The sequence below is a fragment of the Brugia malayi genome, assembly GCF_000002995.4.
Source record: "Brugia malayi strain FR3 genome assembly, contig: Bm_v4_ChrX_scaffold_001, whole genome shotgun sequence".
In the NCBI taxonomy this organism is placed as follows: domain Eukaryota; kingdom Metazoa; phylum Nematoda; class Chromadorea; order Rhabditida; family Onchocercidae; genus Brugia; species Brugia malayi.
The window spans coordinates 6,503,313-6,522,764 of NW_025062479.1; the positions used below are offsets into that span (position 1 = coordinate 6,503,313).

At 33.7% G+C, this 19,452-nt stretch overlaps 1 protein-coding gene across 1 annotated transcript; it reads right to left on the bottom strand.

Moving 5' to 3' along the window:
- Positions 1–2,630: 2,630 nt before the first annotated feature.
- On the bottom strand, positions 2,631–18,951 carry Bma-gei-3 (Uncharacterized protein; the record flags this gene model as incomplete). Its single annotated transcript, XM_043073870.1, has 41 exons — positions 2,631–2,689; positions 2,829–2,903; positions 3,057–3,188; positions 3,265–3,415; positions 3,682–3,755; positions 3,943–4,083; positions 4,181–4,254; positions 4,342–4,466; positions 4,532–4,581; positions 4,968–5,140; positions 5,218–5,279; positions 5,512–5,613; positions 5,680–5,955; positions 6,385–6,612; positions 6,734–6,803; positions 6,930–7,030; positions 7,305–7,396; positions 7,816–7,912; positions 7,988–8,167; positions 8,342–8,475; positions 8,671–8,759; positions 8,818–9,065; positions 9,147–9,265; positions 10,445–10,528; positions 10,678–10,824; positions 11,081–11,309; positions 11,455–11,589; positions 11,698–11,864; positions 12,051–12,173; positions 12,275–12,368; positions 12,501–12,611; positions 15,472–15,687; positions 15,916–16,006; positions 16,214–16,333; positions 16,487–16,611; positions 16,736–16,837; positions 17,354–17,449; positions 17,586–17,722; positions 18,207–18,279; positions 18,386–18,540; positions 18,852–18,951. 41 exons carry the CDS (start codon positions 18,949–18,951, stop codon positions 2,631–2,633), a joined length of 5,157 nt encoding a protein of 1,718 aa, XP_042929804.1.
- Between the last annotated feature and the right edge of the window lie 501 nt (positions 18,952–19,452).

The window sequence follows — 19,452 nt, forward strand, 5'->3', positions numbered from 1 at the left end:
TCTCTATTTGCGTCTTGGAAAATAACATATAAGCTGTTGAAGACGGTGATAAGTGACTGCGTGAAAGAAAATTTATACAATATACGGTTGACAAGATGTGAGTGAACTGAGAAAAGTCACTAGTGTGTCAACAAATAATGATAAAGGATAACCAATACACGTATTACTACGGCTTACACTGCGTTATACGAAGCTAACAATTTAAGAAAAAAAAAAGCATAAAGATTTCATCGAAACAATTGAAAACCAGCGACAACGAAGTTCATAAAAGAGTACCACATATCAACAAACCGTATTAAGAACGTGGTGTTTGGGAAAAAAAAGCCAGCAACATAAAACAGATAAATGACCCGATTAAATGAATCGCAATGCTGATGACGATTCACGCACATATCCTATTATATGTCTATATATCATAACAGTCCTTTTAAATGTGTATTCAAAACTACTGCGACCTTCTAGTGTAAGTTTAATAAAAATTATTTTTTTACCCATTCTACAAATAATACAACCAGTACTATTAGTCTTGATTGGTTGCATTAATTCAAACTCGATTTATTTCAGATATCGCTATTAAACAATAAACAAACTAGATGACCATTGATGCCTCCAATACAAATTAAGCATGACATCGTAAATGTACAATATGAACATAATTTTAGACTGCTTTACTATCAGTTCAGACACTATGGAATAATAAAAGTGAAGCACAGAAGCGCGTACCATACATCTGCAAAACTTCAACGAGACGAACCTGAATAAATGTAGGCTTTATATTTTTACCGGAGCGTATATCCTTCCACTTAGTATGAGAATCCTTACTAGTTATTTAACACGAAACATGATAAACACTGGATATATATACATATAATGGAGAGCTTGCTTTTTTCTCTCCTCTCGCCCTCTCCTACTTTTAAATTTGCATTGATCAGTCTCAATTAGGGAAAGTAAGCAAACGAATCAACAAATCAAAACTGGAAAAATGAAGCATAGTCACTTCTTTTTCTTGTAAATGTCCTCATTCATCTGGTACAGCCTTAGCAGTTGTAAAACAAAAGTATTCTAACATTTCATGAAGATTATAAAAACACATATAAAACAAGAGTGACTACAGCAATAACCAGCTTAATTTAGATCACATAGGATAATCCCTTCTTCAAAAACACTATAAAATCGTATTAAAAAAAGAATAAAACAGTTTAACGCTACTAAAACGTTTAAAAAAATGCACGCTTGCATGAAGTGATATTTAAACAGATGCACTACAACCAATAAAATGATATTCTCCTCCTCTTGCTTTCGAAGTTGTTGTCAACTAAGAATGACAGAAATAAGAACAAGTTTTAGGATGAAACATGAGAAAGTATGAAATAGCAGCTTAGTAAGGATGGATTAATTCAAAGGAGGGTCTTCTTAAGAAAACTAGGAAAAACTAAAGAAATTTGTAGCTCCGTGTTAAAACAGTGAGAGTTTACTACTAATGGTTCAGGCACAGAAAGAATTACTGAAGTTTAGTTAGTGTATTACATGCTCAGATCTCGATAAATACACCATGTAAAAACCTAGGGCGCTAAAAGTTGTTACATGAAGACCCAAACATTACTGGACCTGACAAATAAAGACATGGTTTCTGTTCAATATAAACAAAAGCGATTTAGTGTGTTCTAAATCTGACTTCATATTCGAGAAACCAGGTCCTTCAATCTTTTTTCGACCATTTAAAACAAGCAAATATTTGCATTTAAACTGAAAAAATTACCTAGCATGAAACATATGTAGGTAAAAGTATGACTTTATAATGAAATGAAAAACAAGCGTAATACATATTTTTCGAAAAAGAAAGGTGTAGATATGCGAAGAAGAAGGTCAAATGTATGGCATTAAATGATAGCGGGCACGTAAAGAAATCTGAAAAAACAGTACCATGTTCAGAGAACTTTCTCATTTGATTCTGTAAGGAACAACATATAGAATAGTTACAGCACTGGGTTGTGTTGATGTACAAAAGGAGAAAATCCAAAAATTTCAGATAAGTCCATAATAAATCACCAGATTTCGAGTCACTAGTGCCATATAGTTAAAGAAAAGAAACTAACCCTAGTGTGGTTAAATTAAATGTAGTACAGCTTGTACCATAGCTTCTTTCGAGAAGTTCATATATGGTGTATCCAATGTGCAGTAGCATGACTAGAGAGATGTACTACACTAGATGATCATATAGTTTCAAAATTACCATAGTTTTGATTCAGTGCAATTCAAATTTCCACCTTTTTATAGCTGACCTAGTAACCTGTTCCTATATATACAACAGTAAAAAGTATTAAAAGTAAAACATGTAAAAAAAAATCATCTTTGAATTTTCGAATGAAATTTATCTTAATTTCATCTAACCTAAGATTTGTCCAAAAATCTTTGCCAAGAGCTGTATTATACACAAACGTTAAACTTGAAAATAAAAACTAAAGTTTAATATAAGCAAGCAATTCCCCGCAGCTATGAATCACTGCTGACCGAGAGTGCCATTAGAAATGAATGTTGAATCTGATCGAAATGATCTTACGCACTGACCAAATAATTTTCACGCCGCTTTTGAATTAGCCTATCACTTCCATTTGCATTATACATAGTAATCATATTAAGGTCCGCTGATATGTACTGTATTGATACCAATGATTCGTACTCGAACTGGCTAACATAAAAACAGTTTATATGATAAAAATATTTTTACCTTAATTTATGTTAACTTACCCGAATCTAATACATCTGAACATTAATAATCTTTCCCATTTCAGACTTAACAAATATTCTTTATTGAAATAATTACTTACAGCAATGTTCAGATGACGATGTACAAACAGATTGGTTTACGAACAAGTTGCTTTGTTTCTGAGAAAATGAGCAGTCTATAAAAAATAGTAAAGTGCTAAGTTTTAATAAATATTTTCATTTGATTTCATCATACTCATTGTTTCTGATTGCAGAACATGCTTAATAAAATATTCGACAAATTTTTGCGAAGCATCCCAAAGTTATTTTGACAAGAAAACAGCAAATACCTGCCGACGGTGTTGTGGGAGATTGCATACTTGCCATCATTTTTTGTCGCATTTCACGAATTTTAAGTGTTAAAGTTTGCTTGTTGGGGAAGAACTGTCGGTATTTATTTTGGAAAGCCGAAATAGCTTGTCCTCAAATCACATCGAATAAATGTAGATGAAATACAGTAGCAATTTTTAATAAAAGTAATTATTAACAAAAACTAACCTGAAGGAAACATCCCATATTCTTCAAGAAGTTCAACTACCAACTGTCGCCGATGATCAAGTAATTTGCGACTTGATGATTTTTCAGTTGAGCTATCAAGAGGCGTTTTTGGTGTTCGCGGACTATAGAGCAATGGAGAAATACTGTCATCCTAAACATGATCACTGACTTCAACTGAATTAACTATTTTGGACGTATTAAAATCATTGATAGCAATTGCCAAAAACTATCAATAATGATTATATTTACAGGCATTCAATGCTTACGGGTATTTGGCAGATTTTTGGCCTTTACAAACAGGTAAGATACTATTAGTAGGAGAACTACTAAAGGAAATCGTATGAGCAATAAAGTATGATTTGGATTGTAATCATGTGGCAAAACTATAAATATATCAGATGTAAAAAATGTTGTTACATGATCGTGAAGCGCTAATGGACTGAAATTCGACCCGAAAAAGAAAGAAGAGTCATATCGAGCAGATGCGATCGCTAAAAAAAAGTTACTAATTTCAAAATATGGTTTTACAGTGTAATAGATAATATGCTTCCTTAATTTTAAGTCTTTCATATGATGACCACATTTCCATTTTGCTTTCTTTCATAATTATGTGTATTTACTATTCAAACAGAAGTTTTAAACATTTACTGAAGCAAACCTGTCTGCATTTTCACCAACCTGGAGTCCTTGGTTTTGATTGTACAGTGTGAGAAATGTTTAGAAGTGCCTCTTTTCTATCATAGTCACCTTTGCTACATTTCTGCTTTTCCAAAATTGTTCTCAAGAGAGCTGAAGGTGTTGAAGGAAGTGTTGCTGTGCCTGAAGAATAGTTTACAAATATTTAAACTATTCTAACTAATATTTCAAATAAAGAAGATACTCTTAGAGGAAAAAATACAAAAATCAAGAGCAGTACCTTTCTGCGGATCATCAGGAGTGAATGCCGGCAAGTTGGCAAATTTCTTCTCGAAGTCCACTTGATTTAAAACCCTAAAATGAGAAAATCGACCAGTTTCGAAAATTGCGCCAATAGCAAGTGGTAATACAGTACAATCTGCTTATTTCCATCTGACTAACCTGTCCATGCTTTCATCGTTCCGTTTAAAAAGCTTTTTGATTGGACTTCCGTTACTCGATAATCTGTTTGATATTGTAGAAACATTAACAACGTCTATTGTTTCGTTCAATTCCTTATAATCTCTCTGAAAAAAGAATGACAAACCTCGATTCTCTCTAATGCTATCAAATAAAGATTTACAATTATTACCTCAGCTCTTGATTTCTGAACTGTCTCAGGCTTTTCCAATTCACTTTTTTCTGAAATCGTGAACATTTCTATAATATATAAACTATAACATCAATTTCATACATTCTTTTTCCATTTGAAAATTTTGAAAACATCTTCAAAAGCTAGATATCATTTTTATTGCAGTAAATCTACAGGAGTTCAAAGAAAATAAGACTACTACTATTTTAAGCAAGAAGAGGGATTTCCAAAGTGGAAGATACAAGATCTCAGCAGTATGACTGTCAAAGATTCGTACACTTGCTCTAGTTGATCCTCATTCTATAGAGTTTATAATAACAGTTACCATTCAAAATTATGAAAGGATATTGCTATCGAGTTCTATCAGTATTTGCACAATAAATCCACAAACTGTTTTATCACTCATAAAAAAATTTAAATATTTACAAAGACCTACCTGCAGACTCAATTTTCATACTTCGCAGCTGTCCTTTTGCCATACCTCTTTGAGCTGGGGTGGGCATTAACAGAAAAGTATCCAGGTTTTCTTTTGTACAGGGGACTATAGTCAATGAACCATGTGGAATTGAAGAGACGATCTCTGATGGTTGCGTGAATTCCACAGAAAAACTAAATTAAAGAAAAAAAGGAAAATATATGTAAATTTTTGAAGTATAGTTTGCGCAACATAGCTGAGAAATAATAACCTTTCCAAATGATTACCATCCAACGCTTTTTGTTCTACCTTTGTAGATTTCATAACCGTAACCTGTAGATAAATCGATGACAGTAAAAACGTAACTAACTTGTCTTTTACAAACTATAACTTAAGAAAACATTTCAAATTCTCTCCGCAGTTAAAGAATTTTAGAAAAGAAAAATGAAGTCCGAATATCCTCATACGCAGTTGAAGCATGGCGTGATGACAAAAAAAAAAAAAACGATAAAAAAATTTCATTGGAAGAGATAAAAAATGGAAAATTTTGCTTTATCAACCAAACCTGGAAAGCTGAACTTCTTGAGCTCACCATATTGATGTTGCGATGATCGCTATCGAGAATATCATTACGAAAATGAGGGACAACTTGGTGTGCAAGTGATACCTAAAAGTTTTCATTAAAATATGCTACAGTGACTGCAAATCATGTAGGAAATGGATTTAAAGAAACCTGCTGATGAGTTTTCCTAGGAAAAGTGAATTCTGTCCCCGATGAGATCTGATTTCTGAAGGTACTGTCTGCATTTAAGTTAGCAACACGGCTTGCTTGCTCATTGTATGAAATCAAAACAGATCGATTTTGCATGCCTGATTCACGAGACAAAATTAATGGAATTAAAAGGCTGTTTTCAGATGACATCGATACCGGAAGTGGAAACAATTGTGCAGCTGATTCCACTGCAGTATTTCCATTTAAATGAAGCCGATCAGCTGTCGAAAAACCCATCTTAAAATGTATTCTCCAAGTAAGTATTACGAATGCTTTTTTGTTCATCGGATTAATGTGTATAGAAGGAAAAAAAAAAGTATTTCTGTGATAATATATGCATACAAAAATTCGAACCAGAGAAAATATGATCATTAAAGATTTAGTATAATGAAGAAAGTTAAAGTAAATTTGACCCAGAAGTTAATTAACAGCAAATAGGTTATGTCTTTCAACTTTCACAATCTCGATAACATATTACCGACCAACATAAATATACATAAAAAAAAAACATGATTTAAAAACACGGCTTTCTACACCACTTATGAAAGAGGTACAAAACCTGTCCTTCAAGTTAGGGAATCCCACAATCAATTAAGAAATTAAGAAAAGTAATTGTTAAATTTTTAGAGTAGAGAATCCATTATAAAACTTGAGAAATTACTATACCAGCGAATTGAAAGCTGTGTGAGCTTTGTTACAAAAGGTGTGCAGAGTATTGAACGTTCCATATGTATAATGACAATGCTGCTGTTTTTCAGCGGGAAGGATGGAATGTGATGCAAGATCCGGTATAGTCGTATTCCACGAAAATGACGAGGGATGAAGTGATGAAACAAGCGGTTGTAGTACACTGTTGCTGACATGATCCATATTGTCAGCCAGTATTTTGCTACCCTATAAGCGACTCACTGTAAGAAAATCGACTGAAATATTCTCATTCATTGTGCGCATAAAAATCCCTAGTAAAATGAGCTTTCTAATGATGGTATTCGGTTTGATTGTTTCAAATACATACACTATCAGTTCTCAAACCCATGATCGGCTGCAGCAGATCCAAACAATGTTTGTCGTTTCGTTGATCATTGCTTTAAAGAACACTGTGAATGTTAATGATTCATTTATTAAAACACACACACACAAAAAAAAAATAAATAAATAAATAAATAAAGAATTCTTCTTAAAAAATAAAGCCAATTAACGGGAGTGCTTACCCTGAAGACATGAGTGATAGCGGAATGCAACCAGGACTAACCAGTGGTGATCCTGGAACCATATCTATTTCTGGCTTCAATGATATCGGGTGATGAATTGTCTAAAACGCACCGAAATACGGTCATTTCAGACTTGTTAGAAGTGATCTGTAGAAAACATCAATTCTATTTTAAATCACAACTACAAGAATGTGTTCTTTCGAGCTCTACGGATTCAGTTCATTCCAAAATTCTTACGCTCAGCATAGTCTTGTGGACAAAATTCTTCCACCCAAGTAGTACTCGTTGATTTCTTCTTTTGTGAAGGGAAGAATGACAGTGTGGCTCATGATGGTTTATAAAATTTATGGCCACACCCATTTACTAAAAGCTAACATGTGTGGTTGGACTGAACAGTGGAAGAGAATTCCCATCGATACATTCTGACGCCATCTGATCCGAAATATCAAGATCACTCATAGTATTATCTTAAAATTGAGTAATTGATTATATGGACCAAGAATCTTGAAACATTAAGAGACATAAATTTTAGAAGAATTACTTATTAAAAGAACTGTAACTTTTAGCATTCACTTCGACCAGATAGAAGAGCATCTCCATAGTGAAACGAAAAAGTAAAAAAAAGAAGTCAAAAGCTTTGTTACTAGGCTATGTTCTTTCCATTCCATACTCTTATTTTCTAGGCTGTATTCTTTTTCTCTCTTTGTTTCGTGAAAATGTTTGTAAAAATTTATGACAGCAAATGCTTCTTTTCATCTTCTCACAAATCGCATTTTAATATATTAACAACAGCACTGCAGTGCTCTATAATATGTTACTGTGATTTCCAGTCTTAAATCCCACTGATTCTACTTAAATTGCACTGAAGAAATTTAGCAATACGTACGTATTTCTGCTTCCAATCTGATACCATTTGCTGTCTTCTTTCTCTCACGACTGCACCATTTCCAGTCTGGATGAGCACGGAAATGTGCTTCCTTAACCTAGAAATTGAAACATTCCGAGAATAAAAGACAGATTCCAAAGTGGCGAATTTCGATAGATCAAGTGGTGCTAACCTGGGTGGCAAGATCATGATATTTCTGCTTTTCCTCGGGGCCTAGTGCGTACCACCACTCACCAAGAATTTTCGAAACTGTTCGATTGTCACGATTCGGATACTTTTCATGTACTAAAGGTCGATGTCGTTTTGAAAAAATCATGAAAGCATTCATTGGCCGACGTATGTGCTGCCGAACCTGATAATTTTTTTACCATGTTAAGCAAAAACATATTCAAAACATTTAGCTACTGATGCAAACAAACTATGAACTCATCCGTATGAAAGATATAGCTATAAGATGTAAAGTCGATATAACGAAAATAAATGTCTTAGTGAACAGGAGAAACTCAATGTCTTTGTAGAAGCGTACAGATTTTTTGTTTGAAATATCTGGACAGAGCACTGTTTGCAATTTACGCTTTTTTGATAATTGATTCATCGACATTGATTCATCAGTTGTGTCAAATTCAAATGTTTCTTCATCAAACTCGAAGTTAAACTGATCTACAATTAATATTAAATATTACAAATAACCAAAATCGCAAAGAAGAGTTTTAAATTCATGTAATTTGAAATAATATTTCTCTTTTTTTTTTAATTTATGTAATCTGAACTGATGCATTTGCTTTTATTATAATGCTTTTCAAAAAAATTCTTGAATATAAAACAGACAATAAAATAAAACCATAATTTACAAACCAAACAAAATAGTCTTCGAAGTCTCCGACCCATAATGCGCTATAAGCTGAGTATCTGTACTCCCGTCTCTCTTTTCGAATTCATAATCCCTAAAAAGTTTTGAATTCAGAAAATTGTACCCGCTTATCACTTCTGGCCTTTTCTTACTTGTTGTAGCATTGGCTAACGCCATGTTGTTGAACATCTTCACTCTCCAATGTATTATTCTTAGTTCCTTCTTTTCTGTTTTTATCGTCGTCGATCATTTTACGATTTTGCACTTTATCAGTGCAATCAGTACCATTATCACATCTGTCACCTTCGGCACCGAACTGTTGGTTTGTACCACCCTGATCTCCATCGAGCGTCTTTTCAGTACCACTAGTTTGTTGGTCATCACTGAATTCTTTTTGATCCTGAACAGTACTATATTCACATTACCAAATATGTCTTTGTATAATCATCAGCAGGAAAGCACTGAAATACAGCAGGCAAACCGTATCTTGCGCTGAATCATCAGGTGTTGATGCAAATTCCTTTAATGAGTTTTCGAATACTCGTTTCTGTAAATGTGGTACCAAATGATGCCATGGAATCGATAACGAGAATCTCTCACCTGCAAGTTGCTTCCAGTTTCTTACCATACAATCTTAAAGGGACAGAAAAAAAAAAATTCGTAAAATTACTATTGAAATCTGTGTATTTCATTTATGATACAGAAAACAAATCTAGAAATCTCTAGAGCCACAGATCATTGAGATCTTTTATAAAGAAAAATATTTTAAAGTAAAAAAATTGAGCCACGAGAAACGAGTGTTCGTCAGCAACAAATTCACTTTATGAATTAAGAGACAAAATTTTTATTGATTTGACAGACTACTCATAGGGGAAACTAGATCAGTAATTTTATTAAGATAGGATAGGTTAGTACTAGCAAGAAGAAGCAAGTGAAATCCATTATAAAACTGTTTGTAATCATATCAAATAAAACCATGAAAACTCTGAACAGCAAAATAATTCATAAATAAAGCTTTAAGGAATAGCAGGATAAGAAGAGAAATGATGAAGAGAGCGGAAAGAAAGACGGAAGATGCAACCCTTACCTAACAAATATACAAATTAAATAAATGTGATAAATGACAGAAAGAAAAGGTCGAAACTGAGAAAGAATAAAGGCGGTAAGTGTGTTTATCAAATAAAACAGCCGAAATGGCACTTTTGGTAAACTCAGCTTAATCGCTGCTAACCAGGCATGACGAATTTGAAAATTTTGCCAGTACACAAGCAGTTCTCAGCTAGTAGCATAACTACCTACCTTATTCTTTTAGATACAGCATCACTGCGTATTCAATGAAATTAATTTCTCTTGAAATTATTGACTCCATTTAGTATTTGACCTACTATTGATAAAATAATAGAAAATCCATCCTCTCCGTAATTTTCATACACTTGACAGATCATTTTACTGTATAACAAACGTCAGTACTATTAACTCCTTCATTGCCAAATGACGCTTAAGTAAATCAAATTTGTAAAAAGTTATTTATTCTTTAACCGCCCTCCTCAGCCGTGTTCATTCCTTAAACCTCACTTCATTAAAAAAAAAAAGAAAAAACATATTTTTAACTTTCAAGAATAAAAATTAAATAGTAAAGGAAATTGCTTTTGAATGGAACTTTTCTACAAGAGTACTATGCTAAATGATTTATGTGTTTTCTGCTTAACCGAAAATTGTGCGACCAATTTACTTATTGGCATGCAACACTGCTACAATGTAAAGGATCAATTAATAGACCTTCCTGATCAGTTTCTCCTTCTGAGTCATCCATGATATTATGCCTCGCAGTATTGTCACCGGAGAATGTTCCAATCGCACTTCCTACAAAAATTCAATGGACTAGTAAGACTCACATAAAGGATACAAGTTATTTACATAAAAGAAAAGAAAAGAAAAAAAAAAAAGAAAAGAATGCAGACATATAACCAAAAATCATTCCAGGGAAAATTCTGAAGCTTAAAGAAACGTACCGCTTCTTTCACTTCCATGAAAAAGTTGTTCATGAACACTATTGCTGCAGTCTTCCTCAAAATCATCATTGTCTGTTATATTTTCATCATTGCAGCCGTCGCCCTTGCAAGACTGTGTTTTTTCGCTTGCGTCATCTACCTCCGTATCTGTATTTTATGAACAATCGAACAATTAGATTTCATCAACAAAACTTTTTTTTTTTTTTTTTTTTCTGATGATTTCTGATATTAAAATTTCTTGCTGAACAGTGAAATTATTATTAGAAACAGTTGAATGCTTGCTTTACAAAACAGTTCGAAAATATTAGCACTACGTTTTCAACAAAGGGTCATTTCTATCGTCGATTTTGTTATGTAATAAATTTTCTTAATGTATAAAATGAATTCAGACAAAAGATGCAACCCGTGCCAGCAGTGCTTGCATCATCCAATATATCGTCACTCTCGGAAAACTTCTTGCTTGTTAAAAAATCTCCTATCGGAGATGTTAAGTCATCCGATTTTGAAGCTCCCAAATTGTTCGACACTTCTGATAACATACTGAACGAAGAGAACGGGTCGAAACGAGGAGCAAGTTGCATCAGTAATGAATTATTTGCATTCGTACATATATTCAATTCCAACGCAGAATTCTTCAAAAATTTCAGTAATTCCTACTCGTATCCATGATTTCTTACAATATTAAAGAGCACTTCATACTTGAATCTATTATTAAAATATGATTTTGGTTTACTGAGAAAACTTTTTACAAAAATAACTCATGTATGGGGATGCAACCTTCTTCCTTGGGATTTGTATAGGCATAAGAGGCAGTAAATCACATGGTTGTGGATAGGTTCGCTCGAGGAGTCGATCTGTCACAGTCTTTAAATTCGGATGATACATACCATGATTAATAACTGACTTATCTATCTGAAACTGTTAAGATGACAAACGACTATGTAACTGATAAAAAAAAACGCAAGAAGTTACTTGAACAGGACGATTTCTGACAAAATGAAAATAACGGCGAAGTCTCACCTTGATCGCTTCAGTAAGGGTATCATCTACATTACACGAATGTGAGAAAGGTGGTGCACTGCCGGACATTAACTTTGGAGCTAAAGGATTTGGTGGAATAATATGGTGAAACCGTGCCGGTGCTGATGATGAAAATGGTTGTTCTACACTTGCGGATGGCATAAAACCTTGAAATATTTCATAACCAATTGCTGGAAGGTCCATTACGGATGAAATAATTTTATAATTTTTACTCCACGCATTAAAGCTTTAATATTATCAATTCCTCAAACACAATCAGGAAATTCAATCGAATGTTAATTTATTGAATTTTATGTATACATTAATTTTATTTTGAAAAAACTGATTGCTACCGTGAGTGTTATGAAGATTCAAGAGAGTATTGGCAACATCAGTTTCGTCGAATCGACGACCTTGTGCTTCTACTGGACTCAACTCTGAGAATTCTCCATGTGACCAGTCGATCGAACTACCACCTGTATTCATATACCCTTTTCTCAATTAAAACGATAATATGAAAAGTTTTGTTTAAAAAAAAAACATTTTTCTTAAATTGATAAATATATTCAATCGTTACCTGGTGAAAGTGTAGTAGCAAGATTAAACTCTGATCGAATAGATTTCCCTTTCAGTGAAAGATGCCTTGAACAGTAGCCACGTCGCTGCGATTCCTAAAAGTGACTGAACATACAATTTTCGGAAATTTCTAAACTTTAAAAACAATTTGAAAAAAGAAAGCAAGTTCGATGAGGGAAGCAATATAACAACCAACAATAATATCAATTTCAAAATATCAGAAATACCTTGTTACAACCTTCTTTGCTGCACAGCCGTCTCCACTGCTTCCCATTGAACTTTTTGCGAATTCCACCTGGTGTTGTTACGATTTCGCCTTTCTTGTATCTCTGCTGTTGCTAAAATCTCTTTTGCAATTATCTTCAGCATACTTTGATTTATGCAAAATTCATATTTGTGAATATTTATCAACATAATTGACAGTCGTCTGATGCAAGTTGCTAACCTTACAACATATTTATAAAATCTGCCCTGTATGTTATTTAAAATGCAATTTCAAAAAAATTCTCGACTTTAAAAACAATTTCAAAAAAGCCAAGTCAGATAAGGGAAGCAGTATAACAAACCAACAATAATGTCAGTGTTGTGAGGTCTCTAGAAGACTTGGGCAAATAGTGCACGAATAATTATTGATATGTAAACTTCGTAGTCTGTAGCTAGTGATTTCCGAAAGTTAACTGCAATCGGAAACATATTTAACTGTTTGATTTTAAAATTAAATTATAACTGCCACACAACGATGGATTTATCTCTCGCTCGTTTACTATTCATCGGTGGTCTTCATTATTACATCTTCCAATATCCTTGGTGAATGAAAAGTAATTCTTCCTTGATCACCTCTTGGAACAACATCCAAACGATGAGTCGATTCTGACAGATAAGAGGACGTCAATAATATAATAAATGCTAAACTCATGCTCATGCTAAACTAGAACGCCATTAAAAACAGCATTTACCTCTTCAACTATAACTTTAACTATAACTGTGGATCAATATCAGGATAGTCATCGGTAGTCTTCGTTATTACAATATCTTCCGATGTCCGTGGTGGATGAAAAGAAAATCGAAAACTGAAGCTTACCCTAATCCTCAAAAACAGTAAAACGATTATTCTGGGAACAGGTCAAAGACATAAACTGTACAAGGGAATGCTTACGTGAAACATGAAAAGTAAATGCAGTACCATAAATCCATAATGTAATCTGCAGTTCGGCTGAACAATACCAACAGTTTTGAAATCGGTTATGTTGAAGAATATATCCCAACTTAACGAATTCTACTCTAAGGAGTTTAATTAAGAACTCAAGTCAATGTTAGTATCAAGTTATTACTGTCATGATGGAAATTTTTAATGCGAACAGTGGACAAGAGGGAAGACCCAAATACAAAGCAAAAGGATTGAACAATAAAAAGTAGAATAAAGAGGTGGTCCGATGTTGCTAATGGCGGGGACCAAGCATTTTTAGAAGAGCTGCAAAGATCAAGAACAGAGCAAAGTGAGATGATGGTCAATATACAACGCATTTTAAGAAATATTTTCGAAAGCAAGTATCGACAGTTGCCGTCATGAGCATTCCTGCAGCGGGGAATAGAATACTACAGGGAAATACTGTCGACAAATAAAGTTCAAAAAAAAGAAACGAAATGCAATGCAGTTTAACCTTACCAACTGGCGATTAACAAGAGTGAAAGAATCATACATTTTATCGAGGAACCTTTTCGTGCGCAAAAAGTTACATTTTGCATCCACGGTGATTAAAATTACGATCATCCTAGCAATAAAAACTAAAAAAAAAAAACCGAGGAGTGAAAACGGGAATATTCCCTCCTCCCTAAATTGATTGAAAAGTAATTTGAGAGGATTTTAAGAAAAAGAAAGGTTGAAAGCGTGAAAGCTAAGCTTAAAGAAATCTTCGATTGAGATTTCTCTCTTGCACTGATCAATTGTATATGAAATTTTATCACATAGACAGAGGGAAATTCTTAGCACTAGTAGTAGCATCAATATCGAGCGCATTCATAAGGTTCAACTGAGGTTTAATTAAGATTATTTTTAGTTAATGAAAAGAGTAGATCACAGTATTGTTGCAAAAAAAAAGCAAAATTAACAGATTCCCAACATATTTATAAGCTATTGACGAATTTTATCACCAGTTATCTCAGCATGTAAACGATATATGATAAAAGTGGAATACGACTGGACAGTAAAAAAAATAGCATTATAGACAACATCTTCACTCGTAATCACTTGTTAAAATGAGGAAGGAAATTTCAGTTCCTTCTTTTATCTTTCTTATAGATTATAAGAAGCTGTTCAATGCAGTTGAAAAACCATCGTTATTCAGGCTCCAATAGAAACCTGACAGATTGTGATGTAAAATAACTTAAAGATTAATAAAGGCTGTTTGATGAAAGCGTATACTTTAATCCTTGAATTCGTTTACCAGTTGAGAAAGATATAAAGCAGAATGATTCTTACTCTCCAAGCCTTTATGTGTCTCCGTTTAAATGGTATTCTATAAATCGTATTACAGATATACAGATTAACAGCCGAAAGCTTGATTATCTAAGCATTACAGATGATTTGCAAGCGGACAAAGTCAGTCTAGAAGAACTCAATAGTTACGTTCACTTTCATCAAGAAGTACATATCACAGTCATAAGCTACAGATTTCAGGATAAAGAACTGCTATATGGTGCAAATTTTATAGCATTGTTAATGTTTTTAGAAGAAAAACGCGGAAGAATAACACAATTCCTCATTACTTCTCTAAAAAAGTTGGAAAACCTGGGAAAAAAAAGCAAGCGGGAATCATTCAGAGCATCCACAAGAAGAAAACGATGTCAATCAGTTGACCTCCAAGATGTCATGCATAATAGTGGAAGGGACAGGTAGCATTAGAAGCAGATTGACCAAGAGTAATAGGTCTAACATAATATGGTGGCCTCAAGAATATTGAAAAAAATGTTTAAATCCCACGTAATACTGTTAGTTTATGTGCAACAACTAATAAATGACCAATGGAGCCGTGAACACAATCTTGCAAGCAAGATAATTACGATAACCATTTGCAAAAAAAATAAGAGAAATATCCGTAGTGATGTGAATGAAGACACTGAAAGCAGATCCTTCGGGATTTTCTTCATCAGTACATCGTCAAGTATATATAACTTGACACAACGGAAACGAATTCTCACCTGCGCAGCTGCAGCGCAAGCTGCTGAGACAGCTTGACTTGCTACACACTGTTGTACTTGCTGGACTTCATCAAAAGTTGTCGAACTGCTAGAAATCGCTTGGTTTGGTGCTAGGCCAAAAAATTGCGTTGACATTCGCTCCGCAGCAGTTGCTCCTACAGCAGACTTTGGCGTTGATTTACCCGAAAAATTGTTCGCGTCAGATGTACCGTCAATCTTAACAACAATTACTTTAACAACAACTGAAAACAACAATTATTTTAAAGTAGTTTTATTAAAAATAAACTAGTAAGTGTATGTTTTACTAGTTAACAAATTAGAGATGTTGATAGCCAGCAGGGCTTCTTGTTGACAAGCCGCCAGTACGCAATCCTAATTCCAACAGACTTTGTGAAGTTTGAACTTTACTGTTGGAATAAATAATGCTATATCGTACACTCTAACCTGATCATCTTTCATCGGCTCATCATCTGAATCTGCAGCATCACTATAGCTTGTTTTTTTTTGTAATGTTTGAGATTCAGTTTCTGTCGTACTAAAACAAGTGTTTTAAATCGAAAATGAGTAAGCAGCTCAGAATAACAAAAGTTAAAAAGTATTTTTTTAGTCCCAGAAAAATTTCCGTGTTAATATAGATTTTTGCTACCTAGAGGATCTTAATTTTTAAAGATAAATGCAATTTGCTTCTACATCAAAATGTGCGATAGCATCTTTCTTAATTGGAAATGAAAAAAGAAAAGACCTCAAACGGCTGGATGAGGTTGTTTGAACAACACTTGGTAAAGTTGGAGGTGAAAAATGCGTTACTGTACTTGTCAATACTCCAGAAGAGCTGTTCGAATATATTCCACCGTTTTCATCACTGTAACATAATTAATTATGAAAAGCATAATTTTTCTTTCATAAGTGAAATCTTCGTAACTACGGCAAAACCATGGCATTTTGTAACTAAGCAGAATGAGTATGCACTATTTCACTTTCCTATCAACTGTTTATTAATCTCTTTTGAACGAACCGGCTTTTGACAGCCGTATTGTAATTGTTTATGGCACTTAGTTCATCATACCAAGGTGGACGTAACAACCGTATACTTGCACGGTGAAACCAAAAATCAGTTGAGATGCCGACATGTAAACGCATCTGCAATATTTCACTTTTAACTGGAACATTTCAGAAATTAATCTAGTCATTGCAAAACTGCGACCTCACTTTAACACGCATTCATTAGTAAAAATAAAACATGTAATTAAAATTCGGAAGAAACCTGAAACATTATGGGCCAAGCAGTTTTTTTCAGTACTTCAGCTAGATGATATATGTTCTCATCATTCCTCCACTTCACGCAAACTATGTCCGCAACATTGATCTGAAATAATAGAGCAGTCTTTTGCATGGTGATACTACTTAATAAAAAAAAAGGATGAAAAATTTATTGAATTGCATTACTAATGAGAATTTCAATTTTTAGTGATGAGTTTTCTAACAAATACTCCGATTATTGCTTTGAAGACTATGTGAGGACACAGTGAAATGAGTGGTGGATTATTCGGAAACATCCGATAACAAAACAAAAAAATAAAAGGCAATCTCCTCTTTTTTCTCATTAAGATTGAAATTTGGTTAAACAAAGCGATGTGAATTTCCATAAGGAAGAATAGTACAATATTAGGCGCATATGCTTACTTGTATTACTTGCGAAAATGAATGCTTTTTCAAGACTCGGTTTTCATATGGAAGGCAATAAACATAGGAAAAATTATAGCTCATTCTCTATTATTAGCATTCTGATGAGTATTTTCTAGAATATTAACAAAATAATTCATTCACAGTATGCAGTGAATGCTCTACAAGATTTTCACCCTAAATGAAAGAGAGAAGTTACCGAATCAGGGCTTGGTGCTTGATCGGCGAGTATGTCAGGATATTCACGCAATGATGTTATCACGTCTTCGAATACATGTTCAGTACCATTATCAAACTATAAACTTAATTAGAAACTTCCCAAAACATGCTGACCCATGATTGAAGCATAAAACAACTCGACTTCTTCCTTCTGAACATCTGATTTTGTTTTTGATGCAACGTTTTCAAGAGATTTTTGGTAATAGACAAACCTGTACAGTAATGTCTTTATTTGCTCTGACACCTTTAATACATGCTGGCAGATATCCTTCAGTATCAGGTGGACGAGCCAGCACACGACTTGTTTTCCACACTTCCAAATTGATTGTTGTTTCATTCACTGATTCCACTAAAACAAGTCAAATGGAGCACAGGAGAAATCCTTACCCCAAACACCATGGACTCCTGAATTTATCCATGGAAACAAATCATTATGTTCATAAAAACTTGAAGTTAAGAAATAAATAAATTCTGAGATATAAAATTACTCAGATGTAATAAATAAACGAGAATTCAACAGCTGAACGCAGATTACTGCATTCCACTTTCAGTTCTCATCGATAATTTTAAAAGTCTATAGCTTATTACAGTATTACAACAGTGACATGTTTTACTAAATTTGCTTCATATCTACCACCCCGAAACAAATATCAAGTTCATTTGTACCTTAAAACTAATAGAGTTGAACAGAAGGGTGTAAGGATGAACAATGCCATGACTGATGAAAAGCGCATGCATATAACGAACGTTAAAATCCAAAAATTCAAAAACCATATAAATTCTGATGAAACTTCATGATTTCATGAAGAGAATGGTGAATTCAGAAAAGGTACCGGTAAAATTCGTCGGTATTTCAAGTCCTAGATTACGTTTTTTCAACTGTTCCATTAATGCAAGAGTGTCAAACTGCAAATGAAGCTGATCACTGACTGACACATGTCATTTTACTAACAATGAGGCCAGTATGGTTACCATAGGTGATGGCAACTATATCGCAACTGTTTTAAATCACCTGTAGTGTCATTCCTTGAGGTGCTGCTGTTGTTGGTCTTGATGCATATATGTGCTGCTGTTGTTGTGGTTGCGATCCTGACGAAGACGAAGATACATGTAGCTGGACTAGCAGTGAACACGAACTGGGAGGTGAATCCAATGATCCTCCCGCTCCTAGTGAATATAAATTGTTTAAAACGCTGATAAAATTCTCTTTTCAAAGTTTGAGAGCTCAAAAGCATTTCACAACTATTACCAGAAACAGTTGAGGCAAGGAAATCAAAACCTTTGTGAAGTTGTAACTTCAAAGCAAATTTAAATGAAATCCAAAACTATATATGAGGAGAATACAGTTGACCGTTCAAACGTCCAAGCAAGGTGGACAAAGTAAAGCTAATTAGCGGATGGATATACGATTCTCCTATTTTTTCAACGTGAATTATATTCGAATACGCAACGCAAACGAAATAAAATAAAACACGTACCGATAGGATCATCGGTCGCTTTTCGTTTACCACGCAGCTTAGGATGTACGCTGGAGGAATCATCACGAATACTGTGTCCTTGTTCAGTGTTTCCATCCATTTTTCATTTATCTTTTAACCTTATTCTTCTTCAAACAAGAATACTGTACTGAGTTTTTAACTTAACCACTGTAATCAATTCTAAGCGCACCAATCGGAATTAGAATAGTACACATTTGAACTCAAAACATCTTTTGACAGAGACAAACTTAAATAACTTTGATCAGCAAAATGTGCACCTTGGGTTTTCTTCAATCAGATTAGAAATGAGGATTTTATAAATGACTTATAGCTACCTCTCGCCAAGTCTTGTCATATTTCTCTTCATCCTCTCTTGAATCAATATTTCAATATTTCGAAAAAAACGGGAAATTTTTATTTCTCTCAGCCTAAAATATATCTACGTATTTCTAAGAACAAAACATTCTAGATACTTTCATTAAGACAATTCAAGCAAAGAATGATTGAATAAGTGTATGATTTATCACGACTTATAATTAGAAATATTAAATTCATGTTTGTTAAAGAAATATTACAAACTGTATAAATTCACCTACAATCG